The 18,565-nt window shown below is 34.2% G+C and overlaps 1 protein-coding gene across 6 annotated transcripts in view; it reads left to right on the top strand.

Annotated features, from left to right (window-relative positions):
* Positions 1-18,565, top strand: part of FCHO2 (FCH and mu domain containing endocytic adaptor 2) — a 133,931-nt gene that overhangs the window by 109,309 nt on the left and 6,057 nt on the right. For 3 of the 6 annotated variants that reach the window (XM_078365357.1, XM_054252196.2, XM_078365356.1), the window contains 7 exons: positions 3,138-3,267; positions 5,276-5,335; positions 9,207-9,318; positions 12,255-12,410; positions 13,094-13,226; positions 16,743-16,942; positions 17,754-17,818. In XM_078365357.1, the coding sequence (XP_078221483.1) occupies positions 3,138-3,267; positions 5,276-5,335; positions 9,207-9,318; positions 12,255-12,410; positions 13,094-13,226; positions 16,743-16,942; positions 17,754-17,818 (856 nt within the window). The other 3 variants (XM_054252198.2, XM_054252197.2, XM_078365358.1) reach the window with 2 other exon arrangements.

The following is an 18,565-nucleotide window of genomic DNA, read 5'->3' as shown; positions in this document are numbered from 1 at the left end:
TATTAGCTGAGCAACATTAAACAGTTATGTAATCAGAGTTTTGGTTGCCTCATGGATAAAATATATATAATGATATTAGATTGTGAGACTTAAAATGCGTTAATACATATAAAACACTTAGAACATTGTTGAGTGCAAATAATTGCTCAAAAATTATTAATGGTGTAGGCATATTTTTAAATAAAAAGTCATACTTTGCATTTCTAATTTGTTTTTTACTTGAAAATCTATATCATGAATTATTCTTTGATTATAATTTTATTTATAGAATTAGGGGGTTTGAGTACAGATTTCTTACATGTATATATTGCATAGTAGTAGAATCTGGGCTTTTAGTGTACCCATCAACTGAGTAGTGAATATTATAACCAATAGGTAATGTTTCTACCTTTACCATTCTCCCATCTTCCCACCTTTTATAGTCTCCACGGTGTTATTGCACGCTATATGTCCACGTGTAACCTTTGTTTAGCTCCCACTTATAAGTGAGAACATGAGGTATTTGACTTTCTGTTTCTGAGTTATTTCACTCAGGATAATGGCCTCTAGTTCCATCCATGTTGCTGAATGAATTATTCCTATTTCATAGTTTTCAAGCTTCTTTAAAGTGATAGAATCTGTTGCCAAATAACTTTAAATTGTAAGTATTAATATAATAAAATAAAGTGGGACTCATGGTTGAATCCTTCACATCACCCCCTTGTCATCATACACCACCCTTTCCCCATCCTTGAGAGAGTTAATAGAAACCACCCTCTGAGCTTCAGGGACCACCATTTTAAGTGGTTGTAGAGTATTTCAATGTATGAGTGCTCGGTCTTCTACACTGTTGTCAGAATTAAATTTCTAAAATTTTGAAGAAATTTATTTAACATTTAGTTCCATGTTTCTGTTACTATAAATTATGTCTTAATGATTATCCTTATGGTTTTTTAGCCTTCATTTTTTAATAAAAAATTTTAAAAGTGCAATTTATGAACTAAACTGTATGTACATTTTTAAGACTCTTAATAATTATTTTTGTATTGCCCACCAGAGAGGTTATGTTGATTTGCATTTTCTCCAGCTGTACGGTGGAGTGTCTTTTTTTTTTTTATGCTTGTATGTGCATTTTTCTAGAGAGAGAGCTTATAGCTTTCTCCAGACACTCAAAGGAGTTTATAACCACATCCTCCCTCCTGGCTGGAAGAACTGTTCATTGTTGATAGCAGTGGCACCCAAACTGCAGTACCAGATTAGATTTTAAAATTTTTTATTAAATCATTAGCATCACCAGGGAACTTAGTAGAAATAGTGTCTCTGGCTCCACCCCAGGCAAGTCGGAAATTCAAGGGAGGGACCCAGCAATTGTGTATCATTAACGAGCCCTCCATGTGATTCTGATGCATGCTAATGTTTGAGAGACATTATTTTAAAGCAATGCTGTCAAATAGTATAGAATATAAACAACATATAATTTAAAATTTTCTAGTAGCCACATAGAAAAACAATGAAATTCATTGTAATATATTTTATCTGCTATATAAAAAAAACTATTTTAACACATATTCAACATAAAAATTAATGAGAATTTTTACATTCCTTTTATGTATGCTATGTCTTCAAAATTTGCTCTGTATGTTACACTTGTAGCACATCTCAGTTTGGGCTAGTCACATTTCAAGTGCTATTGGCCTCTGTAGTAGATAGCATAATTCTAAAATTAGAGAAAACCACTTGAGAAAAGAGCTGTTTTGCCTTTTCCTAAAAAAAATATAAAATGCAGTCACCTTATATTGGCCTTGAGGTTATGTTGCCATATGAGAAATATCTCACAGTAGTTGATTTCAAAACTATTTCCAGGATTGCAAGTTTCAGAATAGCTGTTGATCAGTATCTTTTCAGACTGATGTCCTGCACCACCTTGGTCTGCATATACACACAGCTGTATTGTTAGCGTCCTGTTGAATTTTTTCATAATGAGTCATCAAAAAGCTGTACTCTGGAAAAAATGGTTAAATGGGTGGGGAGGTTACAAATTGTAAAACACTTTTTGCAATAAAATGACAGTTTTATTAAAATGTATATCTGTAAATTTATATTCATGCAGTGAAGAGTTGACTAGTGTATGAATGCAAGTAGGGTTTTGTTTTTGCCTTTTGTTTTTCATGTTCCTCAAATAACTGAGGACAGTTGTCTTTCTTGTTCACTGCTTTGTATCTAGTGCCTAATCCAGGGACATAGTAGGCAACTAAATAAATATCTACTTACCTGATAATTTTATAAGCAGAAAAAAGCTTTTTTTTTTAAATTAAGACAAATATGCCTATTTTTTAAGAAAGCAAAACACCTCAGGAAGTGTTGGTAATGATTTATTGGTACAGTTAGGAATTTGGAAGGAAAAAAAAATCCATTCACCAAAGTAAAAGATAAATGAATTGGAGTTATATTTTTCATATTTGTTTTATGTTTCATTAGAAAATTGGGAAGACAACAGAATTGAGTCTCAAACCTTTGTTTGGAATGAGTTTTCTCAATGAGGAAGCATTACAAGGAAGTACAGAGGAAAATGTGAACAGATTTGTAAACACCAAAAGTGTAAATGACAAGCAATATTTAAGGAGGAAAATATTTGCAAGAAAATAAGGCAAAGGGTTAGTGAAAGCTCAGATAATACTAAAACCTCCCTAAATTACATCAACCCATTCATAAAAGTGAAGGTTTTATTTTCCAAATTAGCTATAAGAAATTTTTAATCATTTTTTTTCTTCTTCTGTGATTCATCCATTCATTGCTGGCAAGGGTGTAGAGAAATTTTCTCTATTTATAGTCAGTCAGGTAAAGCAATTTGGGAAGAAGAACGTTTATACTGTTTAAACTAATTTAACTTCTGAGAATCTATCTTAAGCATACCTTTTTAAATACAGAAAAATTTTTATGCACCAAGACCCATTTTACAGCATTATTTAAAAATAACCTTTTCAATCTTTGGTATGTTCTTAAAAATGCTTTGATGTATAGCATCTCTGATACTAAGTTACAAGAAACGCACACAGTAGATTTGTTTTTTTATGTTAAATTTACCTGATACTTAAAAATCTTCTGTAACAAGAGGGGTATTGTTTTAACATTTTGATAAATAACTTTTTTTTTTTAAGCCCAGGCCATTCAGCCCACCTGTAACTTCCAACACCAGCCCACCTCCTGCTGCACCCTTAGCCCGGGCAGAAAGTTCTTCTTCTATCTCATCATCTGCTTCATTGAGTGCTGCCAATACTCCAACAGTAGGTAAGTGGTTATCATCAATTACATGTGAAATGTAGCATACAAAGTATATGTATGCTAAATATGTATATATTTTTTAATGGGCTAATGAAGAATTTAACATTAGAAATTTTGTTTTTCTGGAAACACACCTGGAGTTTATTAAACTGTCCATGCTTTGCTTTTCTGTTGACAGTCTATGTTGTCTGGATAAAAGAATTTTAACTGTGGTTAGCACTGTTAAGAATGAGTCAAATTTATGAACTGCTGATCAATATAAATAGTTGAAGGCAAAATGAAATGCAGTTCTTCCTTACTGTGAACTGATAGTTGCATTTCTAGAAAGTTTATGTTTTAAAAACAGTAGTGTTTTGAAAATGATTGAATGAAAACAGGTTTGTGCTTGCAGTGAATTATATTTTTCTACAAGAATTTCAAGACTTAAAAATAGCCCTTAGGTAAGTGGTCGTCAACCTTTGATGGTACCAGTGCCTGGTTTTGTGGAAGACAATTTTTTCATGGACTGGGTTCAAGGGGATGATTTCAGGATGATTCAGTGCATTACATTTATTGTGCACTTTATTTCTATTATTGTTACATTGTAATACATCATGAAATAATTATGTAACTCACCATAATGTAGAATCAGTGGAAGCCTTGAGCTTGTCCTACAACTAGACAGTCCCATCTGGGGGTGATGGGAGACAATGACACATCATCAGGCATTAGATTTTCATATGGAGTATGCAAACTAGGTCCCACACATGTGCAGTTCACAATAGGTTTCTCACTCCTATGAGAATCTAATGCCACTGCTGATCTCACTGGAGGCAGAGCTCAGGCTGTAATTCAATGATGGTGGGGGAGCACTGTAAATACAGATGACATTTACCTCCTGTGCGACTGGGTACTAGCCTGAGGGTTGAGGATCCCTGTCTTAGGCATAGCTGTATGAACCTAAACCTCATCAAACAACTTCAGTATTTTACATCTAGACTTTGCTCAAAAGTTTTTTGTCATCACTTCTCAGTTTTTCCTACAAATTCTTAGTACCTTTCTCACCCATTGTTAGGATAATAAAGCACAAAACCACTTAGACAAAGCACCTGTGTTGCAGGAGCAACAGCTTCTCATCAAAATTATAATTGTACTTACTGCAACTGGTTTTAGGTAGTGATGGGTTTATTCTTGATAATGCAAATCACTGATTTGCACTAACTGAGCACTAATTCAGTAATGGTCAAAGTGAGGTCCTTGGAACTGCCTGCAGCATCTGCATCACCTGGGTACTTCTTAGAAATGTAGATTTTAAAAATCAGAAACCCTGGGAGTGGAACTAGTAATCGTTTAACAGGCCTTACAGGTGACTCTAATTTTAATATCAACTGAGTTTGATAACCACAGCCCCAATTAAGCTGACTTAATTTCACTTTAATTTATTGAGGCTCACATAGGAGAAATGCATCTTGTATGTGGCCATTGTAAAAAGAGGGTAAGTAATATAGGCTAGAATTAAATATAAAATGGTTTGATGTCTAAATGTCTAAACATGATGTCACCATCTTAGTACCTTTGTGAACATAGCATTTTCTCCATCTTGTAATTTTTTCCCAAAGAATCTAACGTTAGTCCTAAAAAACCTAACTGGGACCTACTAGAAATCAGGCAGGTGGTCTGGGTAACCTTATTTTAGCTTTAGTGGTTTTTTCTTTTTTTCATTATCTTTAGATTATTCAGGAAGTTTTTTGTTTGTTTGTGATGGAAACTTTAATTTCTATTGAATTGGCACATATTTGTTTATGGTTTGACCCAGTGCTGGCAATAGGACAACCAAAAGCAGGTGACAGCGATAATATAGGCAAGGCAGGTTTTATGTGAATTTTGTACAACAAAGATTTTTAAAATCTACCTAAAAAGTTCTCTTTCTTTGCCACGATTATTCAGCACTGTTTAGATTTAAGTTTCTGATTCTTCTTGTTTCTTGAAAATGTTTTCTTTCTCTGCATTATTTTGTTTTATTTAAATACAATAGAAGATGATAATTTGATTGGGACACTCTCTGAAATTGAAAAGCACTGTGAGACGTCACCAGGTATTGTATCAGAAGAAAATGTATGTGTTGACTAATGATCCTTAAGTGTATCTAAAATATTTTGTTACCTAACTTTTCCTTTTCCAGAAGTGTATGGTGTCTCAGAAATCAAGAATTATGATAAGATTAACTATTTCAGTTTTGTGCTAATTCCATCAAGTTGTTGCACAGGATCCATTATATCAAATCCCCAGCTATAAAAACACAGTATTTTTGCATTTTCTTCTCTGCTTTCCTCAACTCAGCTTTAAGAAGTATTAATAAATCTTAATTTTAAAACTATCAAAATCAGATAAGAAGTGGTCTAAAAAGAAGTAAAAAGAGTGTCAGTTAAAAAAAATACTCTATTACCTAAATTAGTAGAGCAAAGGCTATCATATACGAAAACCATACAGATGAAGTTAGAAGCATGGAGATAGGAGATAGTAGGGAGTGAGTCTCTGTTTTATTTCTGAGTGGAAAGGAATTCTACATAAATATCCATTGATTGTTATAAGAAGGTACCCTGTACCTGTTACATACTTCAAGGTCATAAGCTGTCTACGTTTTCAAAACATAAAATTGTCTAAATATGTAATATACATTATATAATATGTATTTAAACCAAATTAGAAAATATATAATATACATTATATAATATGTATAAATTTATTATTATATATATTATATAATATGTATAAATTATGATTTAATTTATATATTATTATTTAATTTATATATATACATTATATATATATTATATATACATTGTATAATATACATTATATAATATGTAAATTAAACCAAAATTAGAAACTACAATCTATCCTTATCCTTATTAAGAAAACAAATTTTTATTTCTAAGAAATTCTTTGGAATAATGCAGTATACATTTAGATTTTTTAAAAGACTATTTAAGTACATATTTCCTAATCATTTTTTTGAAGTATCCATGTGCTAAATGATCTTGAAAGAGAAACAAAAATAGAAAATACAAAAAGGAATATGCCAAATGTTAAGTGGGTTTTTTCCTTCAACTTTCCAATACTTTTCTCTCCTTGCCAATGTTTCAGTAATAGTGTAGTAATTTACAGGGAAGCTATTTCAAGAATTCTTGTGTTAAGTGCCCAGATTAGATTGTTGAAAAGAATATTTATGCAGGTTTCTTTAATTTTTCATGTCAAAGCGGTAGTAGACATTAATGTTACCACTGGCTTTATATAAATATTCATTTGTGTGAGATACTCAAGAGACTTTCTTTTCTTTTAATGAGACAGGGTCTCACTCCATTGTCCAGACTGAAATTCAGGGATGTGATCATAGTTCACTATCAGCTCAAACTCCTGGGTTCAAGTAGCCCTCCCACCTGAGCCTCCCAGAGTACTGGAATTACAGGTGTGAGCCAGTACACCTTGGCCAGGGAATATATTAATTTCATATTTAAGAGAATATAATTTTCTTTAATTAAAAAAAAAGTATTGCAGTAACAATGTTGGTGAGGATGTGGAGAAACTAGAATGCTTATGCATTGTTGGTGAGAATATAAAATAGTACAGCTGCTGTGGAAAACAGTATGGCTGTTCCTCAGAAAATTTAAAATGGAATTTCCATAAGATCCAGCAGTTCTACTTCTGGGTATATACCCAAAAGAATTGAAAGCAGAACCTCAAAGAGATAGTTATACACTCATGTTTATAGCAGCACTATTGACAGTAGCAAAGGTAGAAACAACCTGTGTCCATTGTTGCATGCATGGGTGAGCAAAACGTGGTATTTGCATACAATAGAATATGATTCAGCCTTAAAAGGGAAGGAAATTCTAGCATGCTATGAACCTTGAAGACACTGTGCTAAGTTAAATACTTATGTTTCCACTTATATGAAGTACTTAGAGTAGTCAAACTTACAGGAACAGCAAGTAGCATGGTGTGATTGCCAGGGACTGGGGAAACTGGTGGGTGTTGTTGTTTCATAGGTATAGAGTTTCCATTTTATAAGATGAAGAGAGTTATGGAGATGGATGATAGTGGTTGTTGCACAATGTTATGAATAGATTTCATACCGGTGAACTGTATGCTTTAAAATGATTAAGATGCTAAATTTTGTGTTATGTTTATTTTACCACAGTTACAAAATTGGAGAGAAAAGATTGTTACAGCCTTTGTCTTTTTCAGAAAATATGTTTTCCTGAATTTCTGATGACCCTCTTATTTAGAACAATACATTAGGGAAAAAAGTGGATTGAGCTAAGTTAGATTTATAGTGAAATTTCCCAGTGTAAACACATATATTTTTATAATTATAATCAGTAAATTTGTACTTAATATGCCTTTTTTGACTTGATATTTTCTCACATCCCAAAACTAATGACACTTGATCAGGTCTCTAGCTTTCACCTAACCACTCTCACCTGATCCAAACTTGATTCCCTGCCAATAGTCATTTTTCCCTTCAATCTAGGATTTACTCTGTGTTCAGAGAGATCTTACTAAATAAAAACCTAATAACGTTTCTCTCAAACATTATCAATGGTTTCTAGTGACAAAAGGACAAAATTAAAGGTCTTTCACACCCTAATCTGGATCGTGAGCACTTTTCCAGCCTCATCTTGGTCTCCTTTCCACTCCAGCCCATCCCTCACATTTTTTGTTTGTTTTGCTTCTGCTTTGCAAAGCTAGTACTTGTGCTTCAAAAAGACACCATTTTTTTTTCATGTCCCCCTGGCAAAGTGCCTGGCACATGTTAGTGGTTAATAAATAGTAGCTGTTGTGATTTTGTGAATAACTTTTTAACTGTGAAGAACCTTCTAAATAAAAAATCCTTCAAAATCTAGAATACCAAGCTGTAACAGTATCTTTTTTCACTCTTTGTAGCACCTCAGATTTAGTTGTGAGGTGGAGAAAGCCAGTACTGATTTTTTATCAGAATTAATATTTAAGGTATCTCAGAAGCAACTCAGTGTTTCAACATAGGAGTTGCATCTGAAATAAGAATGTCTAATACCTGTTAACATTGTGTAATATTTATATAAGAAAAGCATATATTCAAATTTCAGAGATAAGTCTTGACCTAGGTTATTCATTTTTTTATTTCCCTAAGTGAAATTATGAATAATGATAAACTCATATATTTTTGTAAAACTGCATTATATATATATTAAGTGAAATGCCCCCACTTTGGAAAGTCAGTAGCAGTAGTGGTAAGGCACACAGTAGTAAGAAGAGTGTGTTTGTGAAGAAAAACAAAGGGAATGCACTGTTTTGAGGGGATACTTTATTTAGGTTAAATTTAAAACAATAAAAACCTGAACACTTGCATAAATTTGTTTACATTTTAATTTTGCTCCATAGACACTGATCTTCCTTTAAGTAGTGTTATTAGTCAGATATTTATTAAGACAAAGTAATGTGGGAATACAGTATAAACACCAGACAAAGAGGATGTTAACGAGAATTATAATGATAATGAGTAGTGTAAGAAACATTACTACTTGGATAGAAATAAATACAAAAATCCTAAATTGGCCTTCAGTTATGCCCTGAAGAATGATTGATAGAATCTGGAAGACTTTGGTATTTGAATATTTTTGAAACCATATTTTTGTAATTTTAGCTCTTTAAGTCAAGGGCTTTTTTATTCTGATGTTGTTTAACCATTCTGTCTTTCCATTTAAAAGAAGTGTCTGTGTGACATGTCTTCCTGGGTTTTTTTTTGTCCTTTGTATTATGCTCCAGTTTGTTGTATGCTTTATTTCTTAGCCTCCAGATTTATACATGGGACATCACTGAAACCAGTAATAGGGTCATTTGTGATAACCTAACAATATGAATCTAACTGTCTTCATATTTATGTCTTTCTGAAGGATTTAACAAATTAATTGTATATATTCTAGGTGTGTCACGGGGTCCCAGCCCTGTCAGCCTTGGAAATCAGGACACCTTGCCTGTAGCAGTCGCCCTTACAGAATCTGTTAATGCCTACTTTAAAGGAGCAGATCCCACCAAGTTAGTTTTTAAAATATGTACTTGTATGTGTATGTATGTGTGTTGGGTAGGGGAGGCGGTGAGGCTTGGTGGTAAATTTTAAGAATTACATTTTGATTCTATGTAAATTACAGTTTTCTGTTATTTATTTACCTGTTTTTTTGCTATCTAATATAGTCATTTGATGATTGCAGTCAATGTACATTCGTTCATCAAATACTTGAGCACCTATTATTTCTCAGACTCTGTTATATGTGCACTAAGAATACTTCAGTAAACAGAGTTCTCTCCTGAGCTTGCATTATAGTGAGGGACACTAAATATCAAAGAAACAACTGAATATATTGGGTATTGATACACACTATGAAGAAAAATAAACCAGGGTTAGAGGCTAGAGAATAACATTAGATAAAGGGCTACTATTTTAGATAGAATGATCAGAGAAAACTTTTTTAAGGTTAATTTAAGCAGATAGTTGAAAGGCATGGAAGAGCAAGACATGCAGATATCTGAGGAAAGAGTATTCCAGGAAGAGGGAACCAGTGAGTGTAAGATACCAAAGTAAAAGCATATTTGGTATATTCAAGAAACAGCAAGGAAAACCATGTCACTGAGTAGGAGTAAACAGGAGAGAGAGTACTTGAAGATGAATCTGGAGAGGTAGGAGACCAAGTTAGGCATTGTAGGCCATGATAAGGAATTTGGAATTTATTTTGAGTAATATGGAAAGCCAGTAGAGGCTTTTAGCAGAGGAACGATGAAATTACATATGTTTTCAAAGGAGCACTCCAGTTGCTCTATGGAGAATAAACTGGGTGCAGAGGGGTGCGGTAGGCAGTCAGAATAGATGGAGAGAGAAAGTTAGAGATTAATTACAGAAGTCCAGGTGAGAGATTATGGTGGCTTGTATGTCAGTATTAGCAGAGTAAGTGATAAGTACTAATGAGATTCTGAATATATTTTGAAAATGGAATTGTCAAGATTTGTTGGAGGTTGAACTTCAAATGCTAAGTTTGAAGTTTAAGCCATCTTAGTGGAAATGTTGAGTTGATACTTGGATACATGATTCTGGAGTTCAAGAAGTCTATGCTAGAGATAAAATATTTGGTAATTCAATTAATTAGTTTGTAGATAATACTCAAAGTTAGTGGCGTAAGGAGTAGATAGAAAAGAGATCTGAAAACTAAGTCTAGGCTAGAGATAAAATATTTGGTAATATAATTAATTAGTTTGTAGATAATACTCAAAGTTAGTGGCCTTAAAGAGTAGATAGAAAAGAGATCTGAAAACTAAGTCTAGGCTAGAGATAAAGTATTTGGTAATATAATTAATTAGTTTGTAAGGTAATACTCAAACTTAGTGGCCTTAAGGAGTAGATAGGAAAGAGATCTGAAAACTAAGTCTTGAACCTCCAGTGTTTAGAAAACAGGAAGATGACAATGATCTAAAAAGGAAATTGAGAGAGCAAGCAGCAAGAGAGGTGAGGAGAGGACTAATAGATCCGCATCTAGAAACTAAGTGAATAAATCATTTCTTGATGGCACATGTGAAACTATATCTGATACTGCTTGACAAGTCAAGAAAAATTGACCATTGACAATATGGAAAGTCATTAGTGACATTCACAAGAGAGATTTTAGTGGCATAGTGAAGATGAAAGTGTGCTTTGAGGGAGTTCAGGGGCTGAAACTGATGTAGTCTAGACAACTATATTTGGAAAGAACAGATGCAGTTATTTCAGGATGTTTTGCCCTAAGTGAGAGCAGAGAAATGGAATGGTAGCAGGAGTGAGGTGGTGAAATCAAAGGACGGTTTTATTTATTTTCGTTTTTGTGTTTTTTTGAATATGATATATATGTCAGCATATATGTGTGCTAATGAAAGAAACAGTATTTACAGAAAAAAATGGACCTGCAGAAAAGAGGGGATCAATCACATGAATGAAGTCCTTCAGTGTATAAGAGGAAATGAGTTCAGCAAACTGACATAAGAACAGAAAATCAAACACCGCATGTTCTCACTCATAGGCAGGTGTTGAACAATGAGAACACATGGACACAGGGAGGGGAGCATCACACACTGGGGTCTGTTGTGGGGGAATAGTGGATGGACAGTGAGGGGTAGGGAGGTTGGGGAGGGATAACATGGGGAAAAATGTAAATATAGGTGATGGAGGGGTGGAGGCAGCAAACCACATTGCCATGTATGTACCTGTGCAACAATCCTGCATGTTCTGTACATGTACCCTAGAACCTAAAGTGCAATAAAATATATTAAAAAAAAAAAAAAGGAAATGAGTTCCAGTGCAGAATTGCTGAGATTGGCCTGAGGTGCAGAAATTGATTATCTTTTGAAACAGTATGGAAGGCAGAAGAAGATATGGATAAAAAGTTAGGTAGATTTACTAGTGAGAGTATGAGCAAGTCATTTTTTTTATTTCCTCAGTAAAATTCAGAGCACAGTCATCAGCTAAGAGTGGGCGGAAGGACTATTGCAGGTTAGAGATAAAAGGGGAAGCTATGAAAAGACCAAAAAAAGAGTTAATAGATTTGGGAATGTGATAAGATTACCAATGGAACCCGGTTGAATAGAGGGTTGGAAGAAGCAATGAGGAGCAAGGGGGATATCTGCCATCACCAGGCCCAGTGCTTTGTGGGGTTTGGAAGAGAAAAATAGCTACAACTAGGGATAGCATTATAAGAAAAGCAACATCCTCACAGGTCAGGCAGGGAATGGTTATCACAAAAGAGTGAAGCAACATTCTCAAAGTGCTTGCATTTCCAGGAAACGATGATGCTAGGTGAATATACCATTTCATGTATATAATTTTAAATAATTAAATTGAAAAGATAATTTATAATTATGATAAAGGATATATATAGGTGTGTGTGTGTGTGTGTGTGTAGTGGACATTAAAGCATTTTATTTAAACACTTCTAAAAATATCCCCATTTTAGGTGTATCGTGAAGATCACTGGTGACATGACAATGTCATTTCCAAGTGGAATTATTAAAGTCTTCACCAGCAATCCCACTCCAGCTGTGTTGTGCTTCAGGTTGAAAAATATCAGCAGACTAGAGCAGATTCTTCCAAATGCACAGCTTGTGTTCAGGTTTGTGTACTTTTTGTTTTGAAGGTTGAAATATCTTTTTAAGAATGTTTTCTTGCCATGCACAGTGGCTCGCTGCTGTAATCCCAAAACTTTGGGAGGCTCAGGCAGGTGGATCTCTTTGAGCTCGGGAGTTTGAAACCAGCCTGGGCAACATGGCAAAACCGCATCTCTACCAAAAAAAACAAGTACAAAAATTAGCTGGGCGTGATGGTGCATTCCTGTAGTCCCAGCTACTTGGTAGGCTGAGGTGGGAGAACCACTTGAGCCTGGGAGGCAGAGGTTGCAGTGAGCCGAGATTGTGTCACTGCACTCCAGCCTGGGTGACAGAGCTAGACCCTGTCTCAAAAAAAAAATTTTTCCCCTTCTTCTTTGAAATAATAATATTCAATTTGAAAACAGTACTAAAATTATTTATTTTTATTAATCACCTGTCTGCTATCTTTTTTCTTTTGTTTTTGGTGGCGCTAATTGTTATTTTAAGATTCTTTTCTATCTCTCCATCTTCTCATCTTTCAAGCAAGCTTCTACTATGTTTCCTTCTTCATCCCCTGATCTAATTTTCCTTCATCCTACCTCTTGGTTTATTTCTACTAGTTTTTTTCCCAGGTCACCAAATTACTACACAGAGGCAAAAGATAAAAATAAGTGAAATAAAATAACAAATATATTTGTCATACGTGTAGTGATCCATCACAATGTGATTGCAACACAAAAGATTTTTGGATGAACATGCAAGCTGTTACTGTCTACCTCAAGAAGCTGTCAGAGCAAAATCCAGCTGCTTCTTATTATAATATAGATGTATTAAAGTATCAGGTGAGTGTCATGTCCTTGTAAACATTCTAAATTAATATATTAACAATTGGAATCTAGCATATAATTAAATGAATACGTATGTCATAGCCAAGTGAGTTTTTTTTTTCCAGAAAGTCAGGGATGTTTTGAAATTAGAAAATCTGTAAGGCAGTGGAGATTTTGACCAGTTTGGTAAAATTCACCATTTATTCATGATTAAAATACTGAGTAAATATGTGTAAACTTGTCCTTAACCTTAAAAGACCACCAGTGTCAGTCTTAACAATGAAACTCCTAAAGTAATCAAAGTTAGGAATGGCAAAGATACCCATTAGTGTATCTTAATGCCCATTAATAGATCCTGTTAATATATGAATTTTCTGGATATGTTAGCCAGTACAGTTAGGTAAGAGAATAAAATAAGCAGTAATAAATACTCAGAAAGTAGAACCAAAATTATTACTGCTTACAGGTGATATATTCCTGGAAGAGTCAAGAAAACCAGCTGAAGAACTATTTGACATAAGGGCATTTAATAAGGTGGTTGGCAGAAATTAATATAAAAATTAATAACTTTCAAAATCAATTAGAAAAACTAGTAGAGGAAAATATTCACAGTAAAACAATTAGGAAGAAACATAACACAATCTCTAGTGACTTGAATATTGGAAGATTTATGTTGTAAAAATTTAACTAATTCTCAATTAACTTATACATTTAATATAATCCTGATCAGAAGCCCTGTAGAGTTATGTGTTTGTATTTGGAGGCTTGACAGTCATTTCAAGTTCTCTGGAAGAATAAAGCTTAAGAGAATAAGTCAAGAATTTTTAATTTCAAGAGACGGGGTCTCATTCTCTTGCTCAGGATAGAGTAGCATGATCATATCTCACTGCAGTCTCAAACTCCTGGGCTCAAGCAGTCTTCCAGCCTTAGCCTCCTGAGTAACTGGGACTACAGGCACAAGCCACTGCTCCTGGCAAGAAATGTTTTAAACAGTAAAGTGGAGTAATATTTTAGCTTTAATGGGAAAGCTTATTATAAGGCAACAGTATTTAAAATCTTTTGGAACTAATGCAGCAGTAGATGGCCAGATGAATGAAATAAGAGTATCCAGAAATAGATCTAAGAATAAATGGAAAATGGTTTACGACATAGTAGCATTTCAAGGCAATGTGCACATGATGAATTTTTCAATAAATGATATTGAGGATAGCAAGCTAGACACTTGGGAAACAAATTAAGCTGAATCCCTAACTTACACTTTTAGCCAAAATAAAATCCACGTGTATCAAACATTTAATAATAATAAAAGAAACCATAAATGTACTAAAATAAAGTAATGGGTGAAGATACAGTTGACACTTAAACAAGGATCTAAACAGGTGCACTTATACGAGGATTCTTTTCAACCAAACGCTGATCGAAAATACAGTAATTGTGGGATGCCAAACCCAGGTATAAACAGAGGGCCAACTTTTTCTACTCGTGGGTTCCACAGGACTAACTTCAGGACTTGAGTATGCACAGATTTGTATATATACAGGGGTCCTGGAACCAACCCCCCAACTATACTGGGGACAACCATATATGTATCTGTGTGTGTGTGTGTGTGTGTGTGTGTGTGTATGTAATAAATATTTATTACATATTTTAATCTTGAAGTACAGACGACCTAAGTATGATATGAAACCCAGAAGCCATGTAAGAAGAGAATGAGATGTTTGACAAATAAATGTGTGTGTGTGTATAAAATATTTGGTTATACCCTTAACACAATGAATATTAGATCTGAGGGAAAAGTATTTATGACACATAAGATGGACAAAGGGCTTACCCTAAAGAGCCCTTATAAATTTCCAAGTAACAGGCGAATAACTCAATAGACAGATAACCTGTGGAAAGATGCTCCATGTCAATAGTAATGAGAGCAGTAAATACTGAGACAACAATGAGATACCAGTTTTAGCCCATCAGATTTATAAAAATAAAAGATTGCTTTATCCAGTATCAAGAAGGGTATGATCACATGTGAATAGTGTGCAAGTAAAACCTCTTAGAAGGCAATTCTGTTAGATTGTTGAAAGATGTAACCTTTAATTCAACAATTCCACTTCAAGAAATCTTCAGAAATACACAATTGTGTGAAGATACGACACAAAGGATATTTGCTATAGCATTGTTTAGGAACCACCTAAGTACATACACATCAGCAGAGGAAGAAATTAAATGAGTTACTATAGCCATTGAAAAAAATGACATGGATCTATGTTTGCATATGCCTAAAGAGTCTGGCAGGATGCTAACTGTGGGAGCAAAAATTGCAAGGGATAAATTTCCTACTTTATATTTCTCTATTGTTTGAGTTTTTAATAGGGTAATTTTATTAAAATGGCTATGTTTCTAGAAAATAAATACTTAAAGAATAAAAAAGTGCTGCCACTGAAATTGATTTAAAGTTTCTTACAGGTGTTTATTTATTCAACAGTTAGGTATTATTCAGTGTATGTAATTGCTGGGAGTAGGACAGGGAGACAGTAAAGATAAGTGATATTCTATGGGCTAGACATGGTAGCTCTTGCCTATAATCCCAGCACTTTGAGAGGCTGAGGCAAGAGGATTGCTTGAGCTCAGGAGTTCAAGAGCAGTCTGAGCAATATAAAGAAACTCCATCTCTACAAAAAATATAAAATTATCCAGTTGTGGTGGCACATGCCTGTAGTCCCAGTCAGTAGGGAGGCTGAAGCCGGAGGATTGCTTGAGCCCAGGAGATTGAGGCTACAGTGAGCCTTGAGCATGCCACTGCATTCCAGCCTGGGCAACAGATTGGGACCCTGCCTCAAAATAATAATAATAGCATTCTATGTTAGAAAATAAAATTCTGTGTTAGTTATGATACGGAAAAAAGAAAAAGTATAGACTAAGGTAAGGAAGATTGAAAATACAATTTTCAGTGTAAATTTAAACAGCAGTCAGAGTAGATCTCCTTAAAAAGGAGTTGTTGGACAAGGAGCTTAAGAATTTGAAGGAATTATACTGTTTACTGTGAGTCATGTGATTAAAGTTAAACATTTGAGGTAGGAAGTATTCTAATTCCAGGGTTGAGGTACTGTATAGTGACCTTTTTTCTCAGTGTTCTAAATCTGAGTTCTTTTAATTCATGAAGAATCTTTGAATTCTGTGTTGAATGTTTAAAAATTCTCATACTTTACATGCATAAATAAGAATTTCTTGATAAAATGCTGATTTCTGGGCCCAGTCCCCAAGCTGTTGAATCAGATTTTCTGCAGTTGGAGCTAAGGGAATGTGCATTATAAATTATAAACAGGTACCTCAGCAATTTTGATGTAGGTTGTAGTAGGTCCACACATTGAGAGTGACCCTTAATCCTTTGAGATGGGTCTGCTTTACTCTGCCAACAGATAGTTCCCTCATTAGCTATTTTCGATTCTGTGGACTAGTATGACAAGTGTCCATGGCATTAACATGACTTGTTAACTTTTCAGGCCAAAAACAATTGTTTTTTTCTCTTTAAAGGTGTCATCAAATGGTATTCAGTCCACTCCGCTGAATCTTGCAACATACTGGAAATGTAGTGCTAACACCACAGATGTTAGAGTAGATTATAAATACAATCCAGAAGCTATGGTGGCACCTAGTGTGCTTTCTAACATACAGGTGGTAGTACCAGTAGATGGAGGAGTAACAAACATGCAGTCCCTTCCCCCTGCAATATGGTAAGTTAAACATGTATTTCTGAATTCCCACTAAATTTTTGTTGTAATCCCAAACTTCTAGAACCCAGGTTCTGTAAGTCTTCTTAGAAGTTTAAAAAGTTTTAGTGCCTTTTCCCCTAGAAACCATGCTTTAAAAGATGCAGTTTATTTTACTAGTCAAACCATCGTAACCTTAATCCAGAATCAACAAAACTAGTTTTGCACCACTGAGATTTGAATGATTCCATGCTAACCTTACCATTAGGCAAAGTGCTTGACCTCTCTCAACTTCTTTTTTTTTCCATTTAAAAAATACAGGTAATTTTTTTATGAATTAAATATAGCATCTTGCATATCTATAGGAACAGGAACACCTGTCTAATTAGTGTTTAATAGTTACTCCTATCTCTTAACCACTTCTCTTGTCCCCTCTGTTAGTATTAGGATAGACTCTAACCACTCTTTATAGTTACTTCGTTTAATAACGTGTCTTCCTTGACTAATGAAGGTACTGATCCCTATACGCATTCCAGTTTACTTTCTCTGGCCAATAGGAATGAGAAGAATTACATAAATTGGTAAACTTCCATTAATTGAAAAAGATACAGCATTATATTTATTTACACTATATCATAAACACATTTTCACCAGTTAATACTACTTAGCACTATATTTATACTATATCATAAATGCATTTTTAACAATTAATACTACTTAAACTTAGCACTATATTTGTTGTGAAAATATTTAAAATACACTTATTATTGAGGTCCTGTCCATGTATCAGGTACTATACTAGCACAAAACCTGAAGATACCGGTTTTTATTGCAGGAATGCAGAACAAATGAAAGCCTTTTGGAAATTATCCAGTATTTCAGAAAAATCAGAAAATGGAGGTAAGTGTGTGCTTTTTTTTTTGTTTATAAAATTATGTCACCCAAAATGGATTTTTTTAAAGGCATGTTTATGTAATTTCCTCCTGGAATTTCTTGCCTTCAGTTCTAGAACTGACCACTAGGTGGAAGTTAATCCCTTTAATAGGAATAGAACAGCTGAGATTCAGAACACATTTGTTCCTCTAGATTGAGTATGTGTTCTCTGTAAGAAAAAGAATTTCTTTTGCCATAACTTTATAAATATTATGTAAATAATTCTTATATTTACATACGAACATTAAGAGAAAATAATAAATTTAAAGAAATAGAACTATCTGTCCCACATAGGTAACCTGATAACTAATTGAAACTGATTTAACACAGTTTAGTTAAACATTCTGTTACTGGGATTCTCCTGACCTCCCAGAAATCATCTATAAGATTCCAGGCTTTAAAAAAGCTTACTTGCCGTACCAGTGCAATGGCTCATGCTTGTAATAACAGCACTTTGGGAGGCCGAGGTGGGTGGATCACTCGAAGTCAGGAGTTCAAGACCAGCCTGGCCAACATGGTGAAACCCCATCTCTACTAAAAATGCAAAAATTAACTGGGCGTGATGATTCACACCTGTAATTCCTGCTAATTAAGGGACTTAAGCATAAGAATCACTTGAACCCAAGGAGGTAGAGATGGCAGTGAGCTGAGATTGTGCCACTGCCAGCATGGGTGATAGAATGAGACTGTTGTCTCAAAAAAAAAAAAAAAGCC

Source organism: Callithrix jacchus, chromosome 2 (genome assembly GCF_049354715.1).
Source record: "Callithrix jacchus isolate 240 chromosome 2, calJac240_pri, whole genome shotgun sequence".
NCBI classification, from domain to species: Eukaryota; Metazoa; Chordata; class Mammalia; order Primates; family Cebidae; genus Callithrix; species Callithrix jacchus.
This window is presented reverse-complemented; position numbering and strand designations above follow the sequence as displayed.